The 11,060-nt window shown below is 40.1% G+C and overlaps 1 protein-coding gene and 1 non-coding gene across 3 annotated transcripts in view; both read right to left on the reverse strand.

Annotated features, from left to right (window-relative positions):
• LOC134854675 (DENN domain-containing protein 5A-like) overlaps window positions 1-11,060 on the reverse strand; it is a 71,221-nt gene that overhangs the window by 10,224 nt on the left and 49,937 nt on the right. The window contains exons 15-18 of one of the 2 annotated variants that reach the window (XM_063871029.1): window positions 10,852-10,975; window positions 10,372-10,513; window positions 9,452-9,724; window positions 7,950-8,152 (exon numbers count right to left, since the gene is read on the reverse strand). In XM_063871029.1, coding sequence (XP_063727099.1) covers window positions 7,950-8,152; window positions 9,452-9,724; window positions 10,372-10,513; window positions 10,852-10,975 — 742 coding nt within the window. The remainder of the gene's footprint in view (window positions 1-7,949; window positions 8,153-9,451; window positions 9,725-10,371; window positions 10,514-10,851; window positions 10,976-11,060) is intronic. The other variant, XM_063871030.1, reaches the window with a different exon arrangement.
• LOC134854932 (U1 spliceosomal RNA) lies at window positions 8,604-8,765 on the reverse strand. Its single transcript, XR_010164442.1, has one exon. It is a non-coding gene; the product is annotated as a U1 spliceosomal RNA (small nuclear RNA).

Genomic DNA, 11,060 nt, shown 5'->3' on the forward strand with positions numbered 1-11,060 from the left:
ACAAAGACACACAATGTATCATACCGACACAATGTATCAGACCGAGTGGATGGAAACCTTCACCTCGATTGAACATTATATTGAAAATTGTAGAACATAATACTGACGCATTTGCTAGGCACATTGACTGCCACCGGACTAAACGAAGCTCGATTCATGATAGGGATTGTTTTGTTCACAATTCAATCTACACATACCACATTTACTATAATTAGACAGAAACTTCAAATATTTGATATTATCTTTTGATGATTTCTGATCTCTACAGGTTCGTATTTCCCACACACAAAAAATCCTGAAATCCAAGAAAAAACAAGAGAAGCCTGAAGAGGAAATACGCCTTGCAAAAGAAACTTTTCGACACTACTGGATTCCACTCAGCTGATTAAAAGTCAATTGTCTTCGATACTTTCTTTAACGCACGTTCTTTAGCCCGGGTTCTGCTCATCCGTCTGCAGCTAAGGAATTTCGATACTTCCGCTGGCCTTAACCGCAGGTCTGCAGGAGTAACAGGGAGGGATTTCTGGGGCAGTTAAAAATATGGCAACTAGTGAGGCGGCAAGAAACAGGTAGGGCAAAGTGAAGAAACCTGGTTGTCTAAGCGAGCGAGGTACGTGGTTAAAAGCCGACTGTAACCAGACCGAAGTTGGGAAAGCTTACAGCGAGTGGTTCTGGAAATAAACTATTTGGTGGGGTCAAGGAATATGGTTACGAGATTGTTTTTGGTTTTGTTTTAGAAACTTATGGCGGTTAAAAACGAAAAAGGAAACTTCTGAGTCGTTGAGATTTGGTGGCGGGTTTTGATCGGTTAAAAGATAGCCTATGTCGTCTTTTAAAGCACTTAAAATGGATTTTTGAAGTTTATGTGGGCGTGGGGGTAAGCGTGATTAAAATGAGTTGGGTGATACAAACGGCACAAGGAGATGAAAAACAGCAGGTAAGAGAGTGGTGGTTTCGAAAGTTCAGGATCTAGACTTCACTATGCAGGTGGACAGTGGAGCTCATAAGCGTTGAGCTAGCGATTACGCGGAGGACTTGGATGAGCTGCAGGTAATTAATAGAAGTTTCGGTGGCGGCGTGGGCCCAGGCCAGGGAGGAATAATCTAAAACAGTGCGAATTAAGGCTTTGTAAGTTAAAAGTAAGGTTTCTGTGGACTGACCGCAAGAGGAAGCTACTTATGTCTTCAGGACTCCATTTCCGCTAAGATCCTTGTCAGTAGACCTCTTGCAGCGAGCTGCAAAGCATAGGATCAGGCCAAAAAAAACCCAAAAAATTTGTGGATTTTTAATAATAGGGAGAGGTTCGTTGTTTACAAAGACAGAGGGAACTTTGTAAAACAATCTTCATTGTAAGACAAAAGCAAGGTAACAGATTATAAGAGGACGCAATTGCTAGCTTACGGGGAGTGAAAAACTTGAAAAGGTGGAGGAGATACCATTTAATGAGCGCGATGCTGCCTCAACATCGGGGCTTTGGGCTAAGGGGTGGAAATCATCAGCGTATGAGGTGAGGCGAATATTTTCGGCGGGCGGAGGGCGTCAAAATAAAGACTCGGTGATGAAACAGAGCCCTGGAAAACTCAACAGTGAACAACTCTATGGGGTCATACTAGGTTGTTAAAAATGGTGGTTACTAGTCGGCCACAAAAAAATTGTTCAACAAGCGAAGAAATTTACCTCTTGGCAGCGGTGTCATGAATGAGTTCCACCAGTGTTCTATGACATACCACATCAAGAGCCTTTGGAAAGTCACGTGTAGCGAGGACAGTACGTAAGAGAGCGCCGTTTAGGTTAAAACCATCAGTGATGAAAAATGAAGGGTGGATAGTGCGGTTGTGGTGTACTTGAATGGGCGGAACCCGTGCTTATGTAAGGCATTTGTGAGGTGCTCTATTAAAAAGGAATGGATGAGCCTCTCTTAAATTTTGACAGTGGAGCACAACAGTGAAGTCGGCCTATACAATGCGGAAATTTTATGTTCCTTTTCAGGTTTGGACAGGGGGATTACCTTAAAAATTTTCCACAATTGAGGAATAAAACTATCAGACACCAGAAGTTTATACGAATGATTCAAGTTATCGAGTGTAAAAGTTTTGAGGTGGTTGAGTACAACATAGAGGCCATCCGGACCGAAAGCTCGCGAGGGTTTGCCATACGCTATGGCTCGTTTAATTTGTTGAGGGGATAAACTTGGGTTATCGGGCAGAGAAAATTTGCGTTTAGTTTTCACGAATCATTGTCTTGACTGCTGCCCAGCTGGCTGAATTTGTCAATGTTGTTGTTGTTGTTAGCCCACGCGGGTCGGGTTGGGCTCTTCTGTCTCCAGGTCAAGGAACTTAGCAACCTCTACCGGCCGAAGCCACAGGTCTGCTGGGGTGAGTGGGGAGGGGTTTTGGGAGCAGTTGAAAAGGTGACATGTTGTGTGGGGGGCAAGGGAACAGGTTGGGCAAAGGTGGGAGATGGAGCTGTCGAGGCGGGATAGGTAAGTGTTAAGGAGCCGGCTGTAGCCAGACCGGAGTTGGGAGAGCTTACAGCGCGTGGGACGTGGGAGGGATTTTTCAGAGGGGTCAATCTTTGGGCGAGGGATACAAATAACTTTAGACGGAGGGGTTTCGGCTAGGAACTTGGTTACAAGGGAGGTATGGTTGTCTTTTAAAATTGGTTTGTAGTAGTTAAAAATAAAAGTGGAGACTTCGTCTCGGTCGTCCAGAACTAGAGGGTGGTTTGCGTAGACTGAAAATTCGGTTAAAATTTTCTGGGTGCCTCTTTGAAGCAGCTTATAATTGAGGGGCGAAGTAGACGGGGAGGAGGGGGATGTGAATGTATAAAATTAATGGGATGGTGGGAACGATAGGTAGAGATAAAAAATTGAGATGACAGAAGGGTATGGTGGTCTTTGACCGTTAGGATTTCAGATTCACTGTGCAGGTGGGCAGTGGAACTCATTAGATTTGATCCAGTAACAACGCGAAGGGATTGGTTTTGGGCAACCTGCAGGCAATTTATGGAGGTGTTACTTGATGCGTGGGACCATGCGGGGGCTGCATAGTCGAGTATGGGGCGAATTAAAGCTTTAAAAGTTAGGAGGAGGGTTTCTTTGGAGTGACCCCAGGTTGATCCTGCTAATGCCTTCAGGATTCCGATCCTGCGTCTGGCCTTTTCAGCGGATTGTTTGCAGTGAGTGGCAAAACAAAGTGTTGGATCAAATGTCACCCCTAAGATTGTTGGATTTTTGTTTAGGGGTAGCGCCTCGTTATTTAAAAGAACACTAGGTGTTTTATTAAATTCTTTGTTATAAGAGGAGAAAAGTGTAACTGATCCTTTAGAGGACGCGAAACTTAGTTTGCGTGAGGTGAAAAAATCGTAGAGCCTTTTTAGGTAGCTATTGATGGAGTTTGAGGCGATATCAATATTGGAACTGCTTGCAAAGGGGTGGAAATCGTCTGCATACGAAACAAGGTTTACATTATCGGGAGGTGGCGGTGCATCATGGACATAAAAATTGAAGAGTGTGGGTGATAAAACAGAACCTTGGGGTACGCCACAGTGGATTATTCGATGGGGGGATGTGTGTTCACAGAATGAGGTGGCAGCCTGTCGACCATTAAGGTAATTACTTAGCCAGCGGACTAGACTTCTTGGGAGGGGAGTGTCATGAACGAGTTCCACAAGTGAGCGATGACACACCATGTCGAAAGCCTTAGATAAGTCAAGTGTGGCCAGTACCGTACGTTTAGGGGGGCGATTTTGGTTAAAACCGTCTGAAATGTAAAATTCGAGAGTGGAGAGAGCTGTGGTGGTGGAGTGAAAAGGGCGGAAGCCGTGTTGGTGTTTGGCGTTGGGGAGATGTTTGGTAAAGATGGGGTGAACGAGCCTCTCCAGAATTTTAACTGCTGGGCAGAGTAAGGATATAGGTCTGTAAGATGTTGATTGTTTAAGATCCTTATTGGGCTTTGGAAGCGGTGCAATTTTTGAATTTTTCCAAATTTGGGGGATAATGTTTTCGGACAAAGAGATATTAAAAAGGTATGTTAAGTATTGAGTAGCAAGTGGGCCGAGATGTTTAAGATGTATATTACAAAGGCCGTCGGGACCTAGCGCTCGCGATGGTTTGCTGTCTGCAATGGCTTGTTTAGTATTTTCAGGGGTAAAAATTGGGGTGTCTGACAGCGGTAGTTTGGCAATTTTTCTTCTCGTTATACGAAGGAGTTTGTCAGAGGCGTGGGGTCTGGCATTGGTGAATTGTTTGTTAAAAGAGCTGGTAATATCACGAGGTGAGTGTATGGGTTTAGAACCAAAAGTAATGGGGTGTCTTCCTGCCACGGGCTTAGATCCATTTAAGGAGCGTACCACTTTCCAGAACTTTCTGGCACCAGTGCGGTAGTCGCAAGTCCGGAGGAATTCTCGCCATTTATTTTCTTTGTCCTTTGCTGTCTGTTTCATGAGTCTACAGTTCAGTTGGGATATGACTTCTGGGGGGAGATTTTGTTGTCGGCTTAAATCTCTTTCGGCGGCAAGGGCAGTGGACTCGGGGGAAAGAGAGGGAGTGAAGTGGCGAATACGGCCAGCGGGGATGTGGTGGCGTGCTGCCCTGAGCACCAGGTCCCTCAAGAATTTCTCTCCGGCGGCAACTCCGGAAGGTGGAACCGCTGAAAAGAAACCCTCCTCAATTTCCTCTGTGAATTTGATCCAATCTGCTTTTAAAAAATTTATAAAAGTCCTTTTAGGTGAAAAATTTATAAAATCATCCAAGGGTAGTTCTAGAAGAATGGGAAGATGATCTGATCCTAGAGATTTAATTGGGGTCCATGATGTGGAGAGTAAGAGCGATTGGGATGCGAGGGAAATATCTGGTGACGAGAGTTGGTTTTCTGAGTTAAAAGGGACTCTGGTTTGTGTGTCATCATTTAATGGTGCAAAGGTGGATTCGGTTATTTCATTGCTAAGTACAGAGCCGCGTTGATCTTCCTCGATGTTGGAGTTCCATAGTTGTGAATGTGCGTTGGCATCCCCGAGTACTAAGGCGTCCCCAGGTTCAAGTAGTTCGGCAAGGGACGCAGAGTAACCAGGGGGACAGCTCGAGCGAGGGGGGATGTGGAAATTATAAATACGAAGCTTGGATGAACTGGCTACCACTGATATGCCCATAGCCTCTAGTGTTCCATCGTTGTTCATATTTATTTCTTCGTATTGTATCGACTCATGTATGGCTATGAGAAGACCGCCCCCTTCTTTTTCTCGATCTTTTCTAATTAAAGTGTAGTGTGAGCCAAGTGAGGGGTTTCGAGATTTCTTTCTTAATTTAGTTTCTTGGAAGACAGCAATATGAATTTGATTTTGAGATAAGAAAGCAGCAATTTCGGGTGCTTTTCCGGAGATACCGTTGCAATTAAATTGAAGGATTTTTAAAAGGCCTTTGGCGGGGTGTGGTGAACTATTTACATTATTAACAGCAGTATGATTAAAATGGTTGTTTGAACTTGAGTTATTTACACTATTTACACGATTACGATTTGCGCGATTTTGGGAGGAGGAATTATTATTCGAGGAGGTGGGAAGGGTGGGAGGGGGAGGGGGGTTAGAGAGGTGGGGTTGGGGGTTGGTTAGGGAAGTTGAACAAGTTTGGGAGTTGGGGGTGGTCAAGTTAGAGGACCTGGTGCCTGGGGGACGTAAAATGTAGGTAGAGGTACAGGTAGGGCAATAGTAGTCAGGGTGGTGTTGGTTAAGGTGGGTAAGACCACTACAATAAACAAGCACAGTTGAATGCTCTTTAATTGAGTGAATATTATAGAACTGTCATTCAAACGCTATTCGTGCAAATAAATTTAGCAAGTAGTCTTGACATTTTGGAAAAAATGATTAAAACGTTTTAGATTTTGATTACAGAAATGTGCAATTTACGTTGCAAAAAACTCGATTTGTTGTGCAACACAAACATTTCAAAACTATCAAAGTTATTACTGAAACACAGACGCGAAGCCTTTTTTCACTAACACAAGTCAGAAAAAGGCAGAAGTAGCTCTAAAAACGCAAAAAGAAAAAGAAAAATAAGTTTTGAAAAAAAAACTTTTGCAAAAAACCAGAATTGTATACACTACATAGAGATTAGGAGTCTCACGTTCCCGTATCTGCGCCAAAATTGCATAAAAAAATATATTTACCAAAAAAGAAGCAACAGCTGCTAATAAATTGTCAATGCTATGCAGCAAAGTTCCACCAAATGGAACATTTATATTTGCGAGTTGGGACAGAAAACGTCGAATCACCATACAACACTACTCTCATTAGCTTGCATATGTAAGCATAGCCAACGGACTACAGAAAATTGGAAAAGAGTCAACTCACTTTTGAATTTCCAAGAAAAAATAGATGGCCTTAAAGCTCTTTGAACGTCTAGAACAATTTATGATTGACACTTTTTTGATAAAATTAACCGAATTTCGAAAACATTGAATCAATAGGCATAATTTTCATTTCGCTGGAAAACCTGATAGTTAAAAATCATTTTCGAAATTAGAAGTCGATCACGCTTTCGTAATCTTTAAACTTTCGATGCTCGATAGTGGAATTTTCCCGCCTTTTACTAAATGAATTGATCTGAACTAAAAAATAAATCATAAGTCAAACCGCGAAAAAAGAAAGTTGAGTCTGAAAAAAATCATCACGGCCTATTTGAAGGTCTGATCTACTTTCATCGACTCTTAATAGTGGACACACTAGAAGACCAGTACAAAAACGCGGGCAAAACTAACTTAACTAATAACATATACGTTACCAAATTTAAAATTGCATACGAAATCTCCCAAACGATAAATTTCATACGAAACTTTATTAAAATTTTAAAAAAAAATCGGAAATTGGATAATCAGTGCTAAATTCTTACTTATTTCAAATTCAAGCAAAACCATAACCACAAAAACAGTTAGCGAAGCTACGCTTTAAAATCACATGCAAAAAAAGGTAAATAGAAAGCTCTAAAAACGACGAAAACAAAAAAAAAATTATGCCTAGAAAGAAAACCAAATAACTTCAAAATATTTAATTGATTCAAAAGGCAACTTCGGCTCAAGGGACACTTGATTCAAACTTCGATATTTCACCTTGCATTGACCGATTTCACAGATATCAATAAGCAAAGCATGCACGTTAAATAGACAAATCTAGCCAGATCACACGCGGTACAGTTAACTGCATGATCGCATGCGCATTAAACTCGAGAACACCGAAAAAAATTACTCTTTGAAATTTAGAAGAAAAATAAACTGCCTTATGGCTTTTTTCAAAAAAAATGACACAGTTTGACACACATTAAGCCAATTTGAGATAACTGGATCAATAGATTTTTTTGATTCCATAGCAAAATTTTGAAATCATATTCCGGTTTGAAACTCAAAACAAATCAGGTTTTGTTTTGCCACATTTAACTTTTTTTTATTGGGGAGCGTAATTTGACTTCAGCAAATCAATTTGAGTTAAACACAAAAGTTAAGCTACAAAAAAAAATGGTTAGTAGTGAAATTACAAAATTAAAAGGAGAAAAACGCACGACCTGGACATCTGTTTTGAGTTTGTTCATTGAAAACTAATAATTTAAACCCAATTTAGAAAAAATCGGATAAGCAGCTAACTTTTTCATTTCATGGGAACTTATGAGAACCAAAATTTAAAAAGGGAAGCAAAAATTTTACATTCACATTAAAACGATTTTTATTTGTGACAAATGGTGTTTACTCATGCATTTATGTTTGTAAGTCAACGAACTAAGTAATTAAAATAGAAACCAAGTTTAAAGCCAGTTGATTTTTTTTATCCACACGAACTAAACTTAAGAAATCGCCACGAACTAAACACGCGAAAAATTACAATTTTCATTAACACTTAATTGGAGCTCATTAGCAGCGAATAGTGCTGTGTTCAAAAAATAGTGACTACCGACTTCTATTACCAACCTGAGTGCAAAACAAGCGAGTATATGAAACTTCAAATCTTTCGCAAATAGTGTGTTGTTGAATCTGCTAGTGGCCATGGCCACGTCACTCTCAATCGGACTCAACTGGGTCTTGGCCGCCAGTTCGTCCTTGAACGAGATGAACAAATCCCACGCATGTACTGATCGGAACATGGTGGGGGACTTGAGACCGTAATGGAACACCTGAAATAATAACTTTTGCACTATCTAATACGCTTATATTTTCTCAGAGATAGCTCAACCTTTTTTGAATTTGTTTAAATTTTGTTGAAAAACTAGAAGATCTATTGCGGCTATGCTGAAACGCTACTTTTTTGCACTCCCAAAAATTTCTAGAAATTTCTCAAATTTTGCAGTATCGAGTTAACACCCCCCAATAGCAACAGGAGAAAGTGCTGGGCACAAAAATTGCATTCGGTCCATCATTGACCTGCTCCTTAAAAAGAGTGGAAATTCGTAAGCAAATCATTTTCTAAACATTTCGAAGATATCTTACTAATAAACCTTCTGCTATTTCAAAATAGTAACCACTTTCATGCTCTCATTAAATGGACAATAACATTACCTCGTCCCAAAATGATCTGGATATCAAGTTGTTCTAGCTTGCAATACCAAAGATGTTCAGATAAGATTTACAGGGATAGCGCGTACGCAGTCCCTACACTAAGAAATTGTGCGTCCGAGTTTCCCACTATGGGGAAATCGCAAGGGTCAACCTCCGCGCTGTGCAATGCAGAGGCCTCACCCTGGACCACCTCTCTGCTTGATCGGAGGACGGTCGGCGCCAGGTAAGTATGAAAATATCATCGAAAAGCCTCGAACAAAGTATAGCGATCGAACCTTCTACAAACAGCTACCCTATAATATCTTATCATTTTAATAGCAGAAGACGCAATTTAACCGTTCATTAAGAAATATCCTTTTGGCCATTAACGTGAAAACTTGTTTGACATATTCTAACTTCGATCATCATACATTTAGTACTTGAAGAAAGCCGTATATGCTCTTGCGTTGAAGAGAGAATTAAGTTATGACCATATTTGGTCAGATTACCAAATATGGTAATGTTTAGATCAAAAACTGCTTTTTGATTCCGGCATCCAAGTCGATGAGAATTGACAGCCAATTACAATTCTAGGTCTTAATACTCAATTGTGGTAGCAAAATACAAGCATCCACTTGGTGTCCACAAAGATCATTTGAAAAAAGTGCTTGTAAAACAAATTAGCATAGATTCTGCTGTTCAGTATAAGTCGAAATAATTACTACAATTTTAAATTCATCGTTGTCATCGACAAACAAAATTGCACCAATCGAACAATTGTCATTTTTGTTCTTAAAATGACATTGTAAGACAAAGTTCTGAAAAAAAAATGAAAATTACATGAAAGTCTGTTTTTATCCCAATTATTTTACCATTTATTATTTTACCAATTCAAAAAATAATTTACAAAGTAAAAAAACGGAATATTTTCTATTCACCTGCAACAAGGCATTCATGAGACCTCCAGGCCCACAGACTAACTTGGTCAACTCATCCACTGGAACCTCAGAAGTCTCACCCCCTCCACCTCCAGCCGCATTACCCGCCGTGGGTACACCCTGAGTGGTGTTTGATGATTGGTGGTCGGTTGATCCGAAGGGGCCCTTGGGCGATGCTAGTTCGGAGTAGGCACGCGAGTAGAACCTGGAGAACCCTGAGGATGGTTGAGGGGGTTTATTTGTAGTCACTGGCGGGGGCACGGTCGAGGAATCCTAAACGTATATTTCAGTTGGTTTTAATTTCCGAATTTCAAAGACAAAAATACATCGTTAATGCGCGTTTGTTTCAGATTAACAACTTTCAGATTTTACTTAAAACTTATAATAATTTGAGAAAAAAGAAACGTTTTTTTTTCAGAATCTTAAAATTGACATCCATTTCCGAAACAAAAAGTCAACCACGTTTTTTTTTCATGCTATTTGCGCTTTTTTAATTGTAGTGTAACTTGCTTTCCATTCAGTAATTTAATTTGGAATAAGCTTCAAGGAAAATCCAAAACCAAACCGCAAAAAAACCAAATTTGAGAGCGAACTAATTTTAGGACTTTTTCCAAAAAACCACACGATCTAAATAAGCGTATTCAATTCATTTGTGGCACGTACATCACTAGGAAGACGCAAAAACTCATCTAAAATTGCGTCAAATAATACTCAATTAGTTATTGATTCTAACTATTTATCGCATTATGATGCTTTTGCTATAGTACCTTATCTAAACTTAAGACGGACAGCGAATGTAAAGTTTTTTCTTCGATGGGGCTTGATTTTCAAAAAAAAAATCCAAGCTCCTAAATAGATACTGTTTTGTCCATATTTTTACGCCGCAACCAACCTTCTCAAATAATGAGCCAAATACTCACGTTGTTCTGGTAAAAATGTAAAGCCTTCACCAAATCATTGACCGCATTACCCAGGCTCTCTTGCAGTTTGCTCGTTTTGGGCTTCGCGAAAACTGTCAAATTTTCTGTCAACCGCGTTAGAGAACTCCGTCTGAATGACACACTAAACAAGTATGATCAATTATTGATGCTTTCCTTAAATAAGGACAAAGGCCAGATGGATTTCTATGACAAAAACACTTTATAGCTCTTTAACTGCCAACGTCCCATGACATAAGCATCAATAATTTCATCGTGCTTGGAATAGTTTAATTAGACTGAATGTCAGTTTTTAAATATTAATCGGATATTTTTCGACTGTGAGCCAATCTTTTACCAATCATTATTTTCCAATTTTATCATCTTATGGTGTTCATTAATGATTAATTAATCCAAGCGAGCTTTTCAATCCTACAGGTGGTAGAGCCAGTTTCTCGAAAAAAGTATCAAAAATATCTGAACCTGAATGAACCAGGAGACGGAAGTGTCGATCCAGGGGTTGTTGATCTAGCTGGTTGGGGTAGAAAAGGACGTCGACCTCTAGTAGGGGTAGCTGGCGATTTGCTGCGGACAACATTTGGAATATCTAAACACAATTCCATAAACTTTTTAACCGTCAAAAAATGGGCCACAAGAAAACGATTGAATTAACAATTTAACTCAATAAAAAC

The sequence above is a fragment of the Symsagittifera roscoffensis genome, chromosome 9, assembly GCF_963678635.1.
Source record: "Symsagittifera roscoffensis chromosome 9, txSymRosc1.1, whole genome shotgun sequence".
Classification (NCBI taxonomy): Eukaryota; Metazoa; Xenacoelomorpha; order Acoela; family Convolutidae; genus Symsagittifera; species Symsagittifera roscoffensis.